At 37.7% G+C, this 23,093-nt stretch overlaps 1 protein-coding gene across 1 annotated transcript; it reads right to left on the minus strand.

The window, feature by feature from the left end:
* Positions 1 to 411: 411 nt before the first annotated feature.
* MMADHC (metabolism of cobalamin associated D) lies at positions 412 to 22,762 on the minus strand. Its single transcript, XM_058809397.1, has 8 exons — positions 22,742 to 22,762; positions 22,385 to 22,434; positions 18,908 to 19,052; positions 13,620 to 13,840; positions 11,349 to 11,454; positions 9,860 to 9,990; positions 4,117 to 4,203; positions 412 to 1,272 (listed from the first exon to the last, which is right to left on the minus strand). Exons 2-8 carry the CDS (start codon positions 22,391 to 22,393, stop codon positions 1,078 to 1,080), a joined length of 894 nt encoding a protein of 297 aa, XP_058665380.1. The 5' UTR covers positions 22,394 to 22,434; positions 22,742 to 22,762; the 3' UTR covers positions 412 to 1,077.
* Between the last annotated feature and the right edge of the window lie 331 nt (positions 22,763 to 23,093).

Here is a 23,093-nt window from a genome sequence, read left to right on the forward strand (position 1 = left end):
CAGGATTCCCATTTTTCCAGGAAAACAGCCCCAAACTGCCTGAGATAACAGCAAAGAGCAAGTTAAAACCCCTGGATCCTCACCCAGAGCAGGCTGCAGCACATTCCTGTGGAATAAATCCTGCAGGATTCCCACTATTCCATGAAAATGGCCCCACGCTGCCTGGGCTGAGACCCAAATCTGCTTCACTGCTTCAGCCCCAGAGCCAAACTGCAAGGCACTGAAATTCCAGGTGTTCCAGGAGCTTTGGAATTCCTGCCCTGCTGCTCCCCATTGACTGAGTGGTTTTGGAGCCTGGAACCTTCCTGTTGAAACATCTCTCTAATTGCAAGAATTGATCCTAATTGCTCTCTGCATTTCCAAATTCCAGAGGCAAGTCTAGATTGCATCCAAGTCCAGGAAAACAATGATGAGATCCAAGCATTGCCCCATTATCTCTCTTTTTTGGTATTTAATGACCTAAGAAAGTTACAAAAGTAACTTTAAATTACATTTAGGTATATAAACTAATTAAATATATTTAGCTAATACTGAGAAAATAAATCCCAAGCACCATGAAGACAAAGAACAATAAGAGATGAGTAATTCCAGGGTAATTAAGGACTTTTTATGGAGTCTCTGGATGAGTTGGAGACCACTGGAAGTTGACCTCATTCTCATTTTCCAACAGCAAACGAGTGATTAGCCCAGATTTTATTAAGTTCTGCATTCTGGGAGAACAATTTTATGACTCACTGCATATTTTTTTGCCAGTTCCTAATTTCAGGAATGGCAGATTTGTTGGGAATTTCAGTGGCATTTTCAGAGGATTCTGAGCACTAAATTGAGCAGCGACAGAATTGCCGAGGTGAGAGAAAATGGAGAATTCAAAAAGGAAATTTGAATTCCGGTTCTCAACGCCGCCAATCCACATTCCAAGCCACATGTGGTGAACACACATTCCCAACAGACCAGAAACAAATCCCAGCTACTTTTATTCTCTAAGAACACTCAGAGTGAGGAAGGCCTGGCGATGCCGAGGGAGGATCGCCCACGAACCGAAGGATCCCTGGAGGGGACAGCAGCAGCAGGGAGGGCTCAGTGGCCGCTGAGTTTCCTCATGATGGGGCTGTCGGGCTCAGCGTTGGTGCAGATGGTGCCCACCAGCACGTGGGTGCCCCACAGGTTGTGCCTGATGACTTTGCAGCAGCCCAGGTCGTCCACGGCAAAGCCCAAGTGCCGGTAGCGCTCGTCCGTCTCCAGCAGGGGGTTGTTGCTGTAAGGCCCGAAAAACTACAGGGGAATAATCAAATAATCATCAATAAAAGGTTTCCTGTCGCAGACATTTTTTCCACAGAAATCTTTCTTTCAGATTTGTTTATCTTCTGGGAAGCTGAGGCCCCAGAAAGAGGATGTAAACAATAATTATCAGCTGCTGTGGAATGCAATAGGATGCACCTGGGAGTGGTTCGTGTTCCGTGTGTACCGTTAAGAGCCAAGCACGGAGCAAGCTCTCTGGGACACAGAGAATTCTCTTGTTTTTAGATTCTCTTCTGATTCGTAGCTTAGCTTAAAAGCTTCTGCAACTTCTCTCTTTATTCTATTCAGTACAGTTATAATGTATTATATATCACATATCAATAAATCCAGCCTTCTGATCAGAAACAAGATTCTTGTCCTCCTCTCACCCCCAGCGACCTCCTCAGGTCGCTGTAAGAGTTTTCCATGTGGATTTCCAGTTCTGATGGATGGGGGAAAGATAAGCTTGAGTTTGGCTGTGGGAGAGGTTTTATGTGGGGTTTGAAAGGTTTTTCTCTCAAATCCCAACCCCGCCTTTGTGAGGAATTAAGGGCAGAGCCCTGCCAGGAACAGCACAAACAGGACAGGGACTAAGGAGAGAAACTTCCTAGGAAATTGTAAAATTAACAACTCACATTTGCAATAAGTCCCTAAAGAAAGTTGGTTAGAGGAGCAAAATTGTGATTCAATTGTGAACAGGTATTTAAATTAAACTGGTATTTAAGTATTTAAATTAAACTGGTAATTAAGTTGCAAACAGGTATTTAAATTAAACTGATATTTCAATTAAACTAATATTACAATTAAACTGACAAATATTTAAGTTGCAAACAGGTATTTCAATGAAACTGGTATTTAAGTATTTTAACTGATATTTAAGTTGCAAACAGGTATTTAAATTAACTGGAATTTCAATTAAACTGATATTTAAGTTGTGAACAGGTATTTATATTAAACTGGTATTGAAATATTTAAACTGATATTGAAGTTGCAGACAGGTATTTAAATTAAACTGATACTTCAATTAAACTGATATTTAGGTTGAAAACAGGTACTTAAATTAAACTGATATTTAAGTCTTTAAACGGATGTTTAAGTTGCAGACAGGTACTTAAACTGATATTTAAATTAAACTGATATTTAAGTTGCAAACAGGTATTTCAATTTAACTGATATTTAAATTAAATTGATATTTAAGTTGCAAAGAGGTATTTATATTAAACTGGTATTGAAACATTTAAACTGATATTTAAGTTGCAGACAGGTATTTCAATTAAACAGATATTTCAATTAAACTGATATTTCAATTAAACTGATATTTAGGTTGAAAACAGGTACTTAAATTAAACTGATATTAAAGTATTTAAACTGATATTTAAGTTGCAAACAGGTATTTCAATGAAACTGATATTTAAGTATTTAAACTGATATTTAAGTTGCAAACAGATATTTAAATTAAACTGGTATTGAAGTATTTAAACTGATTTAAGTTGCAGACAGGTATTTAAATTAAAATGATATTTCAATGAAACTGATATTACAATTAAACTGATATTTAAGTTGCGAACAGGTACTTAAATTAAACTGATATTTAAGTATTTAAACTGATATTTAAGTTGCGAACAGGTATTTAAATTAAACTGATATTTAAGTTGCAAGCAGGTATTTAAATGAAACTGATATGTAAATTAAACTGATATTTAAGTTGCAAGGTACTTAAATTAAACTGGTATTTAAGTTTTTAAATAAACTGGTATTTAAGTTTTTAAGTTAAACTGGTATTTAAGTTTTTAAATAAACTGGTATTTAAGTTTTTAAGTTAAACTGGTATTTAAGTTTTTAAATAAACTGGTATTTAAGTTTTTAAGTTAAACTGGTATTTAAGTTTTTAAGTTAAACTGGTATTTAAGTTTTTAAGTTAAACTGGTATTTAAGTTTTTAAGTTAAACTGGTATTTAAGTTTTTAAGTTAAACTGGTATTTAAGTTTTTAAATTAAACTGGTATTTAAGTTTTTAAATTAAACTGGTATTTAAGTTTTTAAGTTAAACTGGTATTTAAGTTTTTAAATAAACTGGTATTTAAGTTTTAGACTGAGCTGCTATTTGAGTTTTAGATTGAGCTGCTATTTGAGTTTTAGATTGAGCTGCTATTTGAGTTTTAGATTGAGCTGCTATTTGATTTTTATTTTGAGCTGCTATTTGAGTTGCTCACAGATATTTCAGTTCTAGCCCAGGAGAAAGCTGCTGACTCCAAGCCCACTCTGATCCTGGCCTGGGATGTTGCTGCTGGAGTCTGAAGACCAAACCCCAAATTCCATCAACCCCAAATTCCTCCAGTGCAGGAATTCTGGGAAGCTTTTCCACCCCTGAGCTGCCTGTTCTGCCTCTGTTGGCACAATAAATACATAAATCCCTGCTTTTGGGAGTGTTTTTAAATAAAACCCCTCCAAGCTGAGCTTTGCCACCATCCCCTGAACTATGATGGGGTTTTAGCAGAGCTCACACCAAACCTCATCTCCCACTGAAAGCTCCCGGTGTTCACAGAACAAAAAGTTCATTTTCTGGGGACGAAGGGATCATGAACAGGTGCAAAGAGGTTTTTTAAAGCCTTCACCTGCACAGGTGTCAGGGTTCCCAAGTTACCTGGGCAGGGCACAAAGTGCCCAAGGGATTTGGGACATAAAACTTCTCCATTTCCTAAAATCCAATTTCATTTCCTGACAGCGCTGGCCCTGCACTTAGAGCTGACACAGCTGAGCTCATAAATTTACATTTCTTCAAGGAATTATCCTGAAAAAGTTGGATTTAATCCAAATTTTACTGCAAGAAAGAACTTACAGCCAGTCCTGAGGAGGGATCAATGAAATCAGCCCAGTAGCCCTCAGAAGAAATTGCATAGCAGATTTCCTTGGCACCATTGATGAACTGGAAAGGAAAAAATTGGGAAAAGAAAGGCATCAAATGAAGTTATCACATAAAAAGAATTATTTCTAACTTTATTTGTTATCAATAAAATAATTTATTTACTTACAATTGTAAAAATTGGATTTTCTCTGCAATTAGTGCTCTAAAAAGCTCAAGGTTCTAAATTTAGAAAAATATTATTTATTCAGCTTCAGTCCCTTACAGGTCCAAAATAAGGGGAATTTATCCTTTACAGCAAATTCTGTGTTAGTTTAAAATGAGGGAATTAAACCCTTTACAGTAAATTCTCTATTAGTTCAAAATGAGAGATTTTTACCATTTACAGTAAATTCTCTATTAGTTCAAAATAAGGAAAATTTATCCTTTACAATAAATTCTGTATTAATTTAAAATAAGGGAATCCTACCCTTTACAGTAAATTCTGTGTTAGCTCAAAATAAAGAAAATTTATCCTTTACAATACAAAATGAGGGAATTTTATCCTTTACAGTAAACTCTGTGTTAGTTAAAATAAGGGAATTTTACCCTTATTTCAAATTAATATTAATAAGTGAAGTTTACAGTACATTCTGTGTCAGTTCAAAATAAGGAAAATTTATCCTTTACAATACAAAATGAGAGAATTTTACCCTTTACAGTACATTCTGTATTAGTCCAAAATGAGGGAATTTTATCCTTTACAGCAAATTCTGTATTAGTTCAAAAAGAAGGAATTTTACCCATTACAGTAAATTCTGTGTTAGTTCAAAATAAGGAAAATTTATCCTTTACAATAAATACTGTATTAGTTCAAAATATGGAATATTTACCCTTATTTTGAATTAATATTAATAAGGAAAATTTACAGTACATTCTGTGTTAGTTCAAAATAAGGAAAATTTATCCTTTACAGCAAATTCTGTGTAAGTTCAAAATGAGGGAATTTTACCCTTGACAGGAAATTCTGTATTAGTTTAAGATGAAAGAAATTTACCCTTTACAATAAATTCTGTATAAATTCAAAATAAGGGAATTTTACCCTTATTTCAAATTAATATTAATAAGGGAAGTTTACAGTACATTCTGTGTTAGTTCAAAATGAGGAAAATTTATCCTTTACAGCAAATTCTGTATTAGAATTGTAGATTGTTAAAAATGAGAGAATTTATCCTTTACAGCAAATTCTGAATCAGTTCAAAATTAAGGAATTTTCCCCTTTACAGCAAATTCTGTATTAGTTCAAAATAAGGAAAATTTATCCTTTACAATAAATTCTGTATTAATTCAAAACTAGGGAATTTTACCCTTATTTTGGATTAATATTAATAAGGGGAAATTACATTCTGTGTTAGTTCAAAATAAGGAAAATGTATCTTTTAAAATAAATTCTGTATTAGTTCAAAATAAGGAAAATTTATCCTTTACAGCAAATCCTGTATTAGTTCAAAATGAGAGATTTTTACCCCTTGTAGTAAATTTCTATTAGTTCAAAATAAGGAAAATTTATCCTTTACAATAAATTCTGTATTAATTCAAAACTAGGGAATTTTACCCTTATTTTGGATTAATATTAATAAGGGGAAATTACATTCTGTGTTAGTTCAAAATAAGGAAAATTTATCCTTTACAGCAAATCCTGTATTAGTTCAAAATGAGGGATTTTTACCCCTTGTAGTAAATTTCTATTAGTTCAAAATAAGGAAAATTTCCCCCAGTAAATTCTGTAGTTTGAAGTTTGATTGCTCTGATGATTAATCATGTCCAAACTGTGAATTAAATCCCAAATATCCCAATTTTAGGCACAACATTTCTGATCCAGGATCTCTTCTGGTCCCTCAGGGTGAGGTTAATGAGCACTTGAGCTGGATTAATGCAAATATTTGGATTTGGCTGTACAGTCTCATTTTTTAGCTCCTGAAATGAGGATTTTTCAGGTGAATTCTGCAAACAAACCAACATTTCCCTGTGAATTTTTGGTTTTAACCTCACACCCCTCAGTGACTGGATTAGACCTGACAGGGAGGTGCCTGAGGAGGAAAGATGCCAATTAACACATAATTAGAGCAGATTAAAACACTAAAGAGCAACAGGGCAGAAATAATTCAAAGAGAAGAACACACTGAAATGAAGGGAAATTTAATTTCTGAGTCATTTTGTGCTGATTCCTTTTTTTGTGGCTGATTAAGACAGCCCATATTTGTGCTTTAGGGCATTCCCAGATTATTTCAGGCACAAACATGATTTATTTCCAGGTGAAATGCTGGGTTTGGGGATATTTTATAAAGAATAGGCAGAAATGTTCTTTTATTGAGGTGCTAAGGGCAGTGAACAGCGACACTTGGTGGGGAAATGGTTAAATTGTGGAAAATGGGAAATAAAGGAATTTTCAAGCCCTCTAGAGGTGAAAGAACAAGACAAAGTTAAGATGAAAAAACACAACTGAAATTCAGGGTTAAAAGAATTAAAAACATGCATTAAAGTGGAAAAAGCCCAGAGAAAATGGTGATTTTTACAGTTTTGAAATTCAGGGTTAAAAGAATTAAAACCATTCATTAAAGTGGATAAAACTCCAGAGAAATCGAGGATTTTTACACTTTTGACCAGTAGAAAGTGCAGTGAAATCTTAATTAAATGAATTAAACAGTAAATGATAATTAATAATGAAGAACTATAATAGAAGTATTATAAATAAAATTAAAGATTAAAATGTAATATATTACATTTAATAATGTAACAGAGATCTATATTACATATAGATCTATATTATATAGATCTCTATATATAGAATATACATCTATATTATATGTATCTCTCTATATACAGAATAAAGGTCTATACTATATCTATATATAAAATATGGATCTATATTAAATATATTAAATATAGAACTATACTATATATATAAAACATGGATCTATATTATATATATATAATATTGATTTGTATTATATATCTATATATATAATAAAGATCTATATTATATATATCTATATATATATAAAACATAGATCTATATTATATATACCTCTAGAAATATAAAATATGGATCTATATTATAAATATATATAAAATATGGATCTGTATTATATATCTATATATAGAACATGGATTTAGAATATATATATCACTATACATATAATGAGGATCTATATTATATATCTCTATATATATAATATGGATCTGAATTATATATATCTCTTTATATATAAAATATGGATATATATTATATATATAAAATATGGATCTGTACTATATATCTATATATAGAATATAGATTTAGATTATATATATCACTATATACATTATAAGGATCATATTATATATATCTCTATGTATAGAATATAGATCTAAATTATATATATAAAAAATATGGATCTGTATTATATATCTATGTACATAATATGGATCTGTATTATATATCTATATTTAGAATATGGATCTGTATTATATATCTATATTTAGAATATGGATCTGTATTATATATCTACGTACATAATATGGATCTATATTATATACAAACCTATATATAGAATATGGATCTATATTATATATATCTATATATAAAAATATAGATCTGTATTATATATCTATATATAGAATATAGATTTAGATTATATATATCACCATACATATAACAAGGATCTATATTATATATCTCTCTCTATATAATATGGATCTAAATGATATATATCTATATATATAAAATATGGATCTATATTATATATATATAAAATACAGATCTATATTATATATCTATATATAGAATATAAATTAATATTATTTATATCACTATCTATAATTAGGATGTATATTATATATCTCTATATATAAAATATTGATCAGTATTATCTATACATAGAATATGGATCAATATTATATATATGAATTTGTATTATATATCTATATATAGAATATAGATCTATATTTTACATATACAGATATATTTTATATATCACTATATATAGAATATGGATCTATATTATATCTATCTCTCTATATATATAGAATATGGATCTATATTATATCTATCTCTCTATATATATAGAATATGGATCTATATTATATCTATCTCTCTCTATATATAGAATATGGATCTATATTATATCTATCTCTATATATATATAGAATATGGATCTATATTATATCTATCTCTCTATATATACAGAATATGGATCTATATTATATCTATCTCTCTCTATATATAGAATATGGATCTATATTATATCTATCTCTCTATATATATAGAATATGGATCTATATCACATCTATGGGATGTACCAGGATGGCAATCTGGGTTTGGGGTGTGGGATGCACCAGGATGGCAATCTGGGTTTGGGGTGTGGGATGCACCAGGATGTGGGTTTGGGTTTGGGGTGTGGGATGCACCAGGATGGCAATCTGGGTTTGGGGTGTGGGATGTGCCAGGATGTGGGTTTGGGTTTCGTGTGTGGGATGCACCAGGATGGCAATCTGGGTTTGGGCTGTGGGATGCACCAGGATGTGGGTTTGGGTTTGGTGTGTGGGATGTACCAGGATGGCAATCTGGGTTTGGGGTGTGGGATGTGCCAGGATGGCAATCTGGGTTTGGGGTGTGGGATGTGCCAGGATGGGAATCTGGGTTTGGTGAGTGGGATGTACCAGGATGGGAATCTGGGTTTGGTGAGTGGGATGTACCAGGATGGGAATCTGGGTTTGGGGTGTGGGATGTACCAGGATGGGAATCTGGGTTTGGTGAGTGGGATGTACCAGGATGGGAATCTGGGTTTGGGGTGTGGGATGTACCAGGATGTGGGTTTGGTGTGTGGGATGTACCAGGATGGCAATCTGGGTTTGGTGAGTGGGATGTACCAGGATGGCAATCTGGGTTTGGTGTGTGGGTTGTGCCAGGATGGCAATCTGGGTTTGGTGTGTGGGATGTACCAGGATGGCAATCTGGGTTTGGTGTGTGGGTTGTGCCAGGATGGCAATCTGGGTTTGGGGTGTGGGATGTACCAGGATGTGGGTTTGGGTTTGGGGTGTGGGATGCACCAGGATGGCAATCTGGGTTTGGGCTGTGGGATGCACCAGGATGTGGGTTTGGGTTTCGTGTGTGGGATGTGCCAGGATGGCAATCTGGGTTTGGGGTGTGGGATGTGCCAGGATGGCAATCTGGGTTTGGGGTGTGGGATGTGCCAGGATGGCAATCTGGGTTTGGTGAGTGGGATGTACCAGGATGGGAATCTGGGTTTGGTGAGTGGGATGTACCAGGATGTGGGTTTGGGTTTGGGGTGTGGGATGTACCAGGATGTGGGTTTGGGTTTGGGGTGTGGGATGTACCAGGATGTGAACCTGGGTTTGGGGTGTGGGATGTGCCAGGATGGCAATCTGGGTTTGGGGTGTGGGATGTGCCAGGATGGCAATCTGGGTTTGGTGAGTGGGATGTACCAGGATGGGAATCTGGGTTTGGGGTGTGGGATGTACCAGGATGTGGGTTTGGGTTTCGTGTGTGGGATGTACCAGGATGTGAACCTGGGTTTGGTGTGTGGGATGTACCAGGATGTGGGTTTGGGTTTGGGGTGTGGGATGTACCAGGATGTGAACCTGGGTTTGGGGTGTGGGATGTGCCAGGATGGCAATCTGGGTTTGGGGTGTGGGATGTGCCAGGATGGCAATCTGGGTTTGGGGTGCACGCACTGACGTTTTCCAGCAGCAGCTCCCTCTCCTGCTCCACCTCGTGGCTCCACACGCTCATGTCGTGCCGGCTCCTCTGCGTCACCGTCAGCACCGTCAGGCGCTTGGGGTTCACCTCGGGGAACAGCGACTGGAAATCTGAAATTGGGGAAATCCAGAGTTTGTCCTGCTCTGCCAGGGCAGCCTTCCCTCCCACACACCAATATTTCAGTCATATTTCCCTTTTTAAATTGCTTTATTTAATTGGTTTTATTTTAATTTTTATTATTATTACAATTAATATATAATAAATATAAATGTGGGGAAAATACAGAGTTTGTTCTGCTCTGCCAGGGCAGCCTTCCCTCCCACACACACCAACATTCCCTTTTTAAATTGCTTTATTTAATTGGCTTTCTTGGAATTTTTATTAGTATTACAATTAATATATAATAAATATAAATATAGTTATATTTAATTTAATATATAAATATTTATATACTGACATATATATTTTTATTATTTATATAGACATATACTAACATAATTTATATATTAAATTGTAACAATTTCTAGATTTAATTATATACTAATTATATAAATAATTTATATATGAACTTTTATATATTTCATATAATATATATATATTAAACTATATAAATATATTTTATTATTATAAATTAAATATTATTATTTATTTATTTTGATTATCATTACTTTTTATTTATTTAAAGGGTTCCTATTTAATCTCCTATTTGGTTACTATTTTTACTTTTTATCTAATTTAATTATTCCCATTTAATCTCCTATTTGGTTATTATTTTTACTATTTATTTAACTAAATTGTTCCCATTTAATCTCCTATTGGGTTATTCTTTTTACTTTCTGTTTAATTCAATGGTTCCCATTTAGCTAAATATAATTGAATTTAAGAATTAATTGAATAGAATTAAATACACTTGAGCAGTTTCAGATGATTTGCACTGGCACTTCACACTTTTCATCTTAAATATTATGAACAATATTGAAAGTTACTAAAAGTTATTTAAAATCTGAAAAGATATAAAAAGATATTAAATGGCTCTCAATTAATTTTAGTAATTTTCTTCCTGAATAAATTAAAACCACAAAGCCAGAAGTTTCCTGTTTCCTATTTGTTGTTTTGTTCAGAAATTCCAAAGGATTTGGTAAATGGATTTTGGATAAGGAATTAACTCCAGAATTTCTCTGGCACTAAAACAATTTAAAATTATATTTAAATGAAATATTAAATATTATCAATGGCAAATATTTTTTAAAAAAATAATTTAAAATTTAAAATATTAAATATTGCCAACAGCACTTGGTTTCCATTCTGTCCAAAGGGATTTTTGTACTGATTAACTCTGAATTAACCTTTCCCACAGCACATTGACATTCATGGTTTTGTATTTAAAATCTGGAATTTCATGGAGCATTGACATTCACTGGTTTTGTATTTAAAATTTGGAATTTCTTGGCTGGAAATAAAACTGAACCTTTTCTCAGCAGCTCAGGACAGGCTTGCACTGCACATTCCACCTTGGCATTTTCAAAGTAGGTTTCAGCATTATTGATCTGCTGCTTCTGGGGAGCATCAGAACCCTAAAAAGCACAAAAATTCAAATTTTCACAGTTAATATCAAACAGGAATAAATCTGTACATCAAAATAGGGTTTAGGGATCAGATACACTCGAGCAGTTTCAGGTGATTTGCAGTGGCACTTCACACTTTTCATATTAATATTGAAATAATAAAATTATTAACAATATTGAAAGTTACTAAAAGTTATTTAAAATCTGAAAAGATATAAAAATATAGGTAATTTTTAGAACTAAGCATTGCCTAAACTCTGCAAATACAAAATACTCAAGGAAACTTCAATTTTACTGGGTGTATTGAAAATGGTGAATCTCTCATTGGGAGCTTGGGGGATTTCTGGTAAATTCCACAGTTTTTATAACTAAACGTTGTCCAAACTTTTCAAACACAGATCCATTCAAAAAATACTGAAGGAAATTTCAATTTTGAATTGAAATTATGAAAGACAACGATGAATCTCTCATTATGAGCTTGGGGGATTCCTGGGTGAATTTCATGGTTTTCAGAAGTAAATATTGCCCAAACTTTGCAAACTCAGATCTATTCAATAAAGTACTGAAGGAAAATTCAATTTTACAGTGATGAATCTCTCATTGTAGTGTTGGGGCATTCCTGGATGAATTCCAGGGTTTTTAGAACTAAACATTGCCCAACCTTTGCAAGTCCATGAAATAAAATTCTGAAGGAAAATTCCAATTTTACTGGGTGGATTCATAATGATGAATCTGCAGCACTGCCAGAATCCTCTCATAATGAGAGGGGAGATTATAAATTGGGGGATTTCTGGGTGAATTCCATGGTTTTTAGAACTAATAATTGCTCAACCTTTGCAAATCCAGATCCATTCAAAGAAACACTGAAGGAAAATTCCAATTTTATTGGGTATACTCATAATGATGAATCTTTCATTGTGAGGCTGGGGGATTCCTGGGTAAATTCCATGGTTATCAGAATTAAACATTGTCCAAACTTTGCAAATCCAGATCCATTCAATAAAATACTGAAGGAAATTCCAATTTTACAGGGTGAAAGGTGGTGAGACTTGGCCAACAGCAGCTTTGAGGACTGAAATCCTCCCAGCAATCACTCCTAAAATGCTGTTTCAAAACAGCCTGAAATATTTTTGTCCCAAAAAAGAACCACCTTGAGGCAGTTTCTGTGCAGAAAAGTGTGCAGAAAATGCTTTTTGAGGAAGAGTTGTGTTTGTCCCCCATGCAGGGGGCTGCTAGGAAAGGGGAAAGGGGGAAAAGGAAAGGAAAGGGGAAAAGGAAGGGGAAGGAAAGGGGGAAAGGAAAAGGAAGGAGGAAGTGGTGGAGGGAAAGGAAGGGAAAAGGAAGGGAAAAGGAAGGGAAAAGGGAAAAGGGAAAAGGGAAAAGGGAAAAGGGAAAGGGAAGGGAAGGGAAGGGAAGGGAAGGGAAGGGAAGGGAAGGGAAGGGAAGGGAAGGGAAGGGAAGGGAAGGAAAGGAAAGGAAAGGAAAGGAAAGGAAAGGAAAGGAAAGGAAAGGAAAGGAAAGGAAAGGAAAGGAAAGGAAAGGAAAGGAAAGGAAAGGAAAGGAAAGGAAAGGAAAGGAAAGGAAAGGAAAGGAAAGGAAAGGAAAGGAAAGGAAAGGAAAGGAAAGGAAAGGAAAGGAGGAAAAGGAAAGGGGGAAAAGGAAAAGGGAAAAAGGAAAAGGGGGAAAGGAAAAGGGAAAAAGGAAAAGGGAGAAAGGAAAAGGGGAAAGGAAAAGGGAAAAAGGAAAAGGGAAAAAGGAAAAGGGAAAAAGGAGGGAGTGGCTGAAGGAAAGGAAGGAAAGGAAGGATGAACCTGACTCCATGTTCTCAAAGGCTAATTCATTACTTTAAGATACTCTATTCCATTAAAGAACACTAAAGAATGCAGAAAGGATACTTACAGAAGGCTAAAGCTAATAACGAAACTCAGGACTCTTTCCAGAGCCTCAACACACCTTGGCACTGATTGGCCAAAGAGTGAAAACAATTCACATGAAACCCACGACACAACCGCCTGCGGGTAAACAATCTCCAACCACACACCAAAGCAGCAAAACAGCCGAGAAACAAATAAGAATTATAAATCATTTATAAGAATTTTTCCTTTTTCTCTGAGGCCTCTCAGCTCCCCAGGAGCAAACCCTGGGCGAGGGAATCTTCCAGGGCTTTCTCTCACCTGGAACTCGTTGATGTACTGGGCCACCACGAACTCGTGCCTGTCGCTGGCTGAGGGCTCTGCCAGGAGGTCGGGCAGGCTGGGGGCGGGCTGGGCTCTCTGGCTGGCAGTGCCATGCAGGTGGCACCCGAAGCCGATGTTCCCTGGCAGCTGGAAGCGCTGGTCCTGCGGCCCAAAGGGACCCATCAGCTCGTCCGGCCACACCGTCCTGGGAGCTGCGGCTGGGGAGGCACACAGCAGTCAGGGAAGCACAGAACCGGCAGGGAAACCCAAAAACGGCCAGGAAACCCAAAACCGGGCAGGGGAACTCAAAAACCAGCAGGGAAATCCCAAAGAAAACAGGGAATCCCAAAGGTGGTCAGGGAAATCCCAAAAGCAGTCAGGAAATCCCAAAGACAGCAGGGAAACCCAAAAGCAGCCATGGAAACCCAAAAATGGTCAGGAAATCCCAAAGACATCAGGGAATCCCAAAGATGGGCAGGGAAATCTCAAAACCAGCCAGGAAACCCAAAACCGGTCAGGGGAACTCAAAAACCAGCAGGGAAATCCCAAAGAAAACAGGGAAATCCCAAAGGTGGTCAGGGAAATCCCAAAGGTGGTCAGGGAAGCCCCAAAAGCAGTCAGGAAATCCCAAAACCAGCAGAGAAACCCAAAAATGGTCAGGAAATCCCAAAGACAGCAGGGAAACCCAAAACCGGTCAGGAGAACCCAAAAACCAGCAGGGAAATCCCAAAAAGGGTCAGGGAATCCCAAAAGCAGCCATGGAAACACAAAAATGGTCAGGAAATCCCAAAGACAGCAGGGAAACCCCAAAAAACGGTCAGGAAACCCAAAAATGGTCAGGAAATCCCAAAAATGGCTGGGAAATTGCAAAGACAGAAGGAAATCCCAAAACTGGTCAGGGAATCCCAAGAACCGGCAGGGAAAGCCCAAAACCAGCAGGGAAAGCCCAAAAACGCTCAGGAAACCCCAAAGACAGCAGGGAAACCCAAAGAAGGGCAGGGAAATCTCAAAAACAGCCAAGAAACCCAAAACCGGTCAGGGGAACTCAAAAACCAGCAGGGAAATCCCAAAGAAAACAGGGAATCCCAAAGGTGGTCAGGGAAATCCCAAAAGCGGCCAGGAAATCCCAAAGACACCAGGGAAACCCAAAAATGGTCAGGAAATCCCAAAGACAGCAGGAAAACCCAAAGACGGGCAGGGAAATCTCAAAAACAGCCAGGAAACCCAAAACTGGTCAGGGGAACCCAAAAACCAGCAGGGAAATCCCAAAGAGGGTCAGGGAATCCCAAAAGCAGCCATGGAAACCCAAAAATGGTCAGGAAATCCCAAAGACAGCAGGGAAACCCCAAAAAACGGTCAGGAAACCCAAAAATGGTCAGGAAACCCCAAAGACAGCAGGGAAACCCAAAGATGGTCAGGGAAACCCCAAAGATGGTCAGGGAAACCCCAAAGGTGGTCAGGGAAGCCCCCAAAGCAGTCAGGAAATCCCAAAGACAGCAGGGAAACCCAAAAGCAGCCATGGAAACCCAAAAACAGCCGGGAAATTGCAAAGACAGAAGGAAATCCCAAAACTGATCAGGGAATCCCAAGAACCGGCAGGGAAAGCCCAAAACCAGCAGGGAAATCCCAAAAACGGTCAGGAAACCCCAAAGACAGCAGGGAAACCCAAAGATGGGCAGGGAAACTCAAAAACCAGCAGGGAAATCCCAAAGGTGGTCAGGGAATTCCCAAAGGTGGTCAGGGAAATCCCAAAAGCAGCCATGGAAACCCAAAAATGGTCAGGAAATCCCAAAAATGGCTGGGAATTTGCAAAGACAGAAGGAAATCCCAAAACTGATCAGGGAATCCCAAGAACCGGCAGGGAAAGCCCAAAACCAGCAGGGAAATCCCAAAAACGCTCAGGAAACCCCAAAGACAGCAGGGAATCCCAAAGATGGGCAGGGAAATCTCAAAACCAGCCAAGAAACCCAAAACCGGTCAGGGAAACTCAAAAACCAGCAGGGAAATCCCAAAGAAAACAGGGAATCCCAAAGGTGGTCAGGGAAATCCCAAAGACAGCAGGGAAATCCCAAAAGCAGCCAGGAAACCCCAAAGACAGCAGGGAAACCCAAAAGCAGCCATGGAAACCCAAAAATGGTCAGGAAATCCCAAAAATGGCTGGGAAATTGCAAAGACAGAAGGAAATCCCAAAACTGGTCAGGGAATCCCAAGAACCGGCAGGGAAAGCCCAAAAATGGCCAGGAAATCCCAAAGACAGCAGGGAATCCCAAAAGCGGCCAGGAAATCCCAAAAGGGAATCCCAAAAATGGCCAGGAAACCCAAAACCGGTCAGGAGAACCCAAAAACCAGCAGGGAAATCCCAAAGAGGGTCAGGGAATCCCAAAGGTGGTCAGGGAATCCCAAAAGTAGCCAGGAAACCCCAAAGCAGTCAGGAAATCCCAAAGACAGCAGGGAAACTCAAAAGCAGCCATGGAAACCCAAAAATGGTCAGGAAATCCCAAAGACAGCAGGGAAACCCCAAAAAACGGTCAGGAAACCCAAAAATGGTCAGGAAACCCCAAAGACAGCAGGGAAACCCAAAGATGGTCAGGGAAACCCCAAAGATGGTCAGGGAAACCCCAAAGGTGGTCAGGGAAGCCCCCAAAGCAGTCAGGAAATCCCAAAGACAGCAGGGAAACCCAAAAGCAGCCATGGAAACCCAAAAACAGCCGGGAAATTGCAAAGACAGAAGGAAATCCCAAAACTGATCAGGGAATCCCAAGAACCGGCAGGGAAAGCCCAAAACCAGCAGGGAAATCCCAAAAACGGTCAGGAAACCCCAAAGACAGCAGGGAAACCCAAAGATGGGCAGGGAAACTCAAAAACCAGCAGGGAAATCCCAAAGGTGGTCAGGGAATTCCCAAAGGTGGTCAGGGAAATCCCAAAAGCAGCCATGGAAACCCAAAAATGGTCAGGAAATCCCAAAAATGGCTGGGAATTTGCAAAGACAGAAGGAAATCCCAAAACTGATCAGGGAATCCCAAGAACCGGCAGGGAAAGCCCAAAACCAGCAGGGAAATCCCAAAAACGCTCAGGAAACCCCAAAGACAGCAGGGAAACCCAAAGACGGGCAGGGAAATCTCAAAACCAGCCAAGAAACCCAAAACCGGGCAGGGGAACTCAAAAACCAGCAGGGAAATCCCAAAGAAAACAGGGAATCCCAAAGGTGGTCAGGGAAATCCCAAAGGTGGTCAGGGAAACCCCAAAGACAGCAGGGAAACCCCAAAAAACGGTCAGGAAACCCAAAAATGGTCAGGAAATCCCAAAAATGGCTGGGAAATTGCAAAGACAGAAGGAAATCCCAAAACTGGTCAGGGAATCCCAAGAACCGGCAGGGAAAGCCCAAAACCAGCAGGGAAAGCCCAAAAACGCTCAGGAAACCCCAAAGACAGCAGGGAAACCCAAAGACGGGCAGGGAAATCTCAAAACCAGCCAAGAAACCCAAAACCGGGCAGGGGAACTCAAAAACCAGCAGGGAAATCCCAAAGAAAACAGGGAATCCCAAAGGTGGTCAGGGAAATCCCAAAAGCGGCCAGGAAATCCCAAAGACACCAGGGAAACCCAAAAATGGTCAGGAAATCCCAAAGACAGCAGGAAAACCCAAAGACGGGCAGGGAAATCTCAAAAACAGCCAGGAAACCCAAAACTGGTCAGGGGAACCCAAAAACCAGCAGGGAAATCCCAAAGAGGGTCAGGGAATCCCAAAAGCAGCCATGGAAACCCAAAAATGGTCAGGAAATCCCAAAAATGGCTGGGAAATTGCAAAGACAGAAGGAAATCCCAAAACTGGTCAGGGAATCCCAAGAACCGGCAGGGAAAGCCCAAAAATGGCCAGGAAATCCCAAAGACAGCAGGGAATCCCAAAGACAGCCAGGAAATCCCAAAGCAGTCAGGAAATCCCAAAGACAGCAGGGAAACCCAAAAGCAGCCATGGAAACCCAAAAACGGCTGGGAAATTGCAAAGACAGAAGGAAATCCCAAAGATGGTCAGGGAATCCCAAGAACCGGCAGGGAAAGCCCAAAACGAGCAGGGAAATCCCAAAAACGCTCAGGAAACCCCAAAGAAAACAGGGAATCCCAAAGGTGGTCAGGGAAATCCCAAAGGTGGTCAGGGAAGCCCCAAAAGCAGCCATGGAAACCCAAAAATGGTCAGGAAATCCCAAAGACAGCAGGGAAACCCAAAGACGGGCAGGGAAATCTCAAAAACAGCCAGGAAACCCAAAACCGGTCAGGGGAACCCAAAAACCAGCAGGGAAATCCCAAAGAGGGTCAGGGAATCCCAAAAGCAGCCATGGAAACCCAAAAATGGTCAGGAAATCCCAAAAATGGCTGGGAAATTGCAAAGACAGAAGGAAATCCCAAAACTGGTCAGGGAATCCCAAGAACCAGCAGGGAAAGCCCAAAACCAGCAGGGAAATCCCAAAAACGCTCAGGGGAACTCAAAAACCAGCAGGGAAATCCCAAAGAAAACAGGGAATCCCAAAGGTGGTCAGGGAAATCCCAAAAGCAGCCAGGAAACCCCAAAGACAGCAGGGAAACCCAAAAGCAGCCATGGAAACCCAAAAGTGGTCAGGGAAGGCCAAAAATGGGTCAGGAAATCCCAAAACCAGTCAGGAAATCCCAAAGACAGCAGCTTTTTAAAATAAATTTGCTTTTCTACTAAGTCAAAAATCTCACTTCCAAACTGGGATTGCAAAGAAATAAAAGTTTGCTTTATTTCTAAATGTGCTTTTTCTTTTTAAATTTGCTTTTTGTTCTAAAATTGGCTTCTCCCCTTCTACCAAGTCAAAAATCTCAAAATAAATTGGGATTTCAAGGGAATAAATTTGCTTTTTTCCCCTAAACTTGCTTTTTCTTTATAAATTTGATTTTTCTCTTCCACCAAGTCAAGAACCCCAGTTCCAAATTCAGATTTTCAGGGGAATAAATTTACTATTTTTTTCCAAAATCTGCTGTTTTTAATAAATTTGCTTTTCTACAAGTCAAAAATCCCAATTCTAAATTCTGATTTCAAGGGAATAAATTTGCTTTTTCCTTTTTCCTTTTTCCAGATGTGTTTTTTTTTTTTTAATTTGCTTTTCTGCTAAGTCAAAAATTCCACTTCTAAATTCAGATTTCAAGGGAATAAAATTGCTTTTTTCCCCTAAATGTGCTTTTTCTCGATAAATTTGATTTTTCTCTTGTACCAAGTCAAGCACCCCAGTTCCAAATTGGGATTTCTGGGGAATAAATGAGTTTTTCCTTACACAAATCAGGGGGTGCAGCAGCCACGTGAGGCTCATCGGAGCCCGAGGATCCTGCAGTGGAAAAAGCTTTGGCACTGCCAACCCTGCTGAGCAAGGAGCAAAAGCCTGGCAGGTACGAGACCAACCTCGCTCTGCTGCACAGCACCTGGGGAGAAAACAATTCAAAAAATGAGTTATTCATAAAATAAAATGAGAATTTCGCAATAAAAATCCAAAGATTCATTTAAAAGCGGCTCCGTGAAAAATCCTCCCTCAATAATTATGTTAAAATTTGAATTATGGCCAGGTGTAACATCAGGTTGTAGGAATATTTTATTGTTATTTTAATTTTTATATTTTGTATATTTTGTATATTTTGTATATTTTTTATATTTTGATATTTTTCTTTCCAAGCAAAGAAAAAGCCTTAAAGTGGTTTTAAAGCTTTCTTTCATAAGAAAAATCCTCCCCCAATAATTATGTTAAAATTTGAATTATGGCCAGCTGTAACATCAAACTTTAGAAATATTTTATTGTTATTTTAATTTTTATATTTTGTATATTTTGTATATTTTGTATATTTTGTATATTTTGTATATTTTGTATATTTTGTATATTTTTTATATTTTGATATTTTTCTTTCCAAGCAAAGAAAAAGCCTTAAAGGGTTTTAAAGCTTTCTTTCATAAGAAAAATCCTCCCCCAATAATTATGTTAAAATTTGAATTATGGCCAGCTGTAACATCAAATTGTAGAAGTATTTTATGGTTAATTTTTATATTTTGTATATTTTGTATATTTTGTATATTTTGTATATTTTGTATATTTTTTATATTTTGATATTTTTCTTTCCAAGCAAAGAAAAAGCCTTAAAGTGGTTTTAAAGCTTTCTTTCATAAGAAAAATCCTCCCCCAATAATTATGTTAAAATTTGAATTATGGCCAGCTGTAACATCAAACTTTAGAAATATTTTATTGTTATTTTAATTTTTATATTTTGTATATTTTGTATATTTTGTATATTTTGTATATTTTGTATATTTTGTATATTTTGTATATTTTTTATATTTTGATATTTTTCTTTCCAAGCAAAGAAAAAGCCTTAAAGTGGTTTTAAAGCTTTCTTTCATAAGAAAAATCCTCCCCCAATAATTATGTTAAAATTTGAATTATGGCCAGCTGTAACATCAAATTGTAGAAGTATTTTATGGTTGTTTTAATTTGTATATTTTGTATATTTTGTATATTTTTATATTTTTCTTTCCAAGCAAAGAAAAAGCCTTAAAGTGGTTTTAAAGCTTTCTTTCATAAGAAAAATCCTCCCTCAATAATTATATTAAAATCTGAATTATGGCCAGCTGTAACATCAAACTTTAGAAATATTTTATTGTTATTTTACTTTTTATATTTTGTATATTTTGTATATTTTGTATATTTTGTATATTTTTTATATTTTTTATATTTTGATATTTTTCTTTCCAAGCAAAGAAAAAGCCTTAAAGTGGTTTTAAAGCTTTCTTTCATAAGAAAAATCCTCCATCAATAATTATATTAAAATCTGAATTATGGCCAGCTGTAACATCAAATTGTAGAAGTATTTTATGGTTAATTTTTATATTTTGTATATTTTGTATATTTTGTATATTTTGTATATTTTGTATATTTTGTATATTTTTTATATTTTTTATATTTTTCTTTCCAAGCAAAGAAAAATCCTTAAAGTGGTTTTAAAGCTTTCTTTCATAAGAAAAATCCTCCATCAATAATTATATTAAAATCTGAATTATGGCCAGCTGTAACATCAAAATGTAGAAGTATTTTATGGTTGTTTTAATTTGTATATTTTGTATATTTTTTATATTTTTATATTTTTCTTTCCAAGCAAAGAAAAATCCTTAAAGTGGTTTTAAAGCTTTCTTTCATAAGAAAAATCCTCCATCAATAATTATATTAAAATCTGAATTATGGCCAGCTGTAACATCAAGTTGTGGAAATATTTTATTTTAATTTTTATATTTTGTTGTTCCTAGCAAAGAAAAAATCCTTAAAGTGGTTTTAAAGCTTTCTTTCATAAGAAAAATCCTCCCTCAATAATTATTTTAAAATTTGAATTATGGCCAGCTGTAACATCAAGTTGTGGAAATATTTTATTTTAATTTTTATATTTTGTTGTTCCTAGCAAAGAAAAATCCTTAAAGTGGTTTTAAAGCTTTCTTTCACAAGAAAAATCCTCCCCCAATAATTATGTTAAAATTTGAATTATGGCCAGCTGTAACACCAAACTGTAAAAATATTTTATTGTTGTTTTTGTATTTTGTTGTTCCTAGCAAAGAAAAAGCCTTAAAGTGGTTTTAGTGTTGATTAAAGCCCTGAAAATTTAAAATTTAAATTAAATTATGGACAGGGATTGTCTCCATTATTATCTCCTGGAAAACACAAATCCCAAATGCCACAGGGTGGGTGTTTTTTGGAAAATTCAACTTTTCAGGTGAGGAATAACAATTCTTTTGATAAAATCACATAAAAGGATTTTCCCCAAGTGCTGCAGCTTTTATTTTATAAAAATTTATGCAATTTTACATCAAAAGAGGCACTTTCAGAAATAATTTACTTTGAAAAAAAGAGAATAAATGGTGCTATTTGGATGTTGAATATAAAATTGCATTTAAAGCATCAGCACCTAAGGCAGTAGAAGGTTTTTTTATCCAGTGCTTCTGTGTAAATATAAAATAATTTCTACCAATTTATAAAAACTCAAATGCTTCAAAACACATTGAATTTATAACTGAAATCAATTATTTACAGCTCAAGCCTGGAGCCGTCTCCTTTTCAGCAGCTTTAAAAGGTTCCTGTGTCTGATTCCTCTCAAATCTTTTTTCTTTATCATGTCAAATCTCTATTAAAATCAATTTTTGCACGATGAGGATGCTACAAACAGATGTAAACAATTACAGCCAACATGTAATTAGCAGAAAAGAGAATTTTTCCTAATTATCAGCCTCACTTAGCACGGAGATGTCGCTAATTGCAGCTCACTCATGCAAATATTTACACACCTGGCATTGCACAAGGAGCGAGGGAATAAATGAATTTTTCATGTTATTATGGCGGCAATAAAAACAATCAATAACAGGAAAAACAATCAATAAAAGGCGTTTTATTGCTTCAGATCAGCTGAGTGCTCCAAAACACGCGCCTGAGCCCAGGATGACAGAAAAAAAATTGATTTAATCCTTAATTTTGTCATTATTCCTGGGATATTTAAACTAGAGGAGAGCTGGGTTGGGATTTTAGGGAGAAACTCTTCCCTCTGAGGGTGTTGAGGTTCAACAAGTGTCCAAGCCTTGGAGCACCCTGGAATTTGTCCCTTCTCGCGGCACGGAGTTGGAATTAAAGGATTTTTAAGTTTTTTTCCCCCACCCAAAGCTGTTTGTAATTGATTTAATCCTCAATTCCGCCGCTCCGGGCCATCCGCAAGGCCGGGCCTCGCTCACTCACATTGGCCATGGCAGACGCTGCTCCCCCGGCAATGACAGCCCCGGACAGCCCTGCAAAAGAGAAGGGAAAGGGCAGAGAACGGAAAGGGGACGAGGAAAAGGAAGGGAAAAGGGAAAAGGGAAAAGGGAAGAGGAAAAAGGAAAAAAAAGGCGCTGAACTCCCCAGCCCCGGAGCCCCCTCACACCCCGCCCGGCCTCCCCGCGTCCCAGCAGCGGCGCTGGCGCGGACAGGCAGCAACAGCTGACGGGAAGGAAGCAAAAAACGGGAAAATGGGAGAAGGAAACGGGAAAAGAGAGAAGGAAAAGAGAGAAGGAAACGGGAAAAGAGGAAAAGCAAAGCAGCCCCCGGTCCTCTCACCTCTTCCTGCAAAATGGCGGCTCCCACCCGCCCCCCGCCGCGCCCTCGCCGCGCGTCCCCAGGCTGAGCCAGCCGATCCGCCGACACCTCGATGGGCGCGGCGCGGCACCGCGCGGAATCCGCCGCTCGGCGTTCTGTTTCTCAGGACTGCGGGGGGGGCGGTGGAGGGCGTGAGGGGGAGGCGGTGATGGCGGCGGGGCCGGCGGGGCTGGGGAGGTTCCCGTGGGAGCGGCGGGGTCGGGATCGGTGGTGGCGGGGTCGGGAGCGGTGGTGGCGGGGCCGGGAGCGGTCGCAGCGGGGCTGGGGTGTCCCCTCGGTGCTCCCAAGGCGGTGTTGCCCCGTGTGAGGGGCG

The sequence above is a fragment of the Ammospiza caudacuta genome, chromosome 8, assembly GCF_027887145.1.
Source record: "Ammospiza caudacuta isolate bAmmCau1 chromosome 8, bAmmCau1.pri, whole genome shotgun sequence".
Classification (NCBI taxonomy): domain Eukaryota; kingdom Metazoa; phylum Chordata; class Aves; order Passeriformes; family Passerellidae; genus Ammospiza; species Ammospiza caudacuta.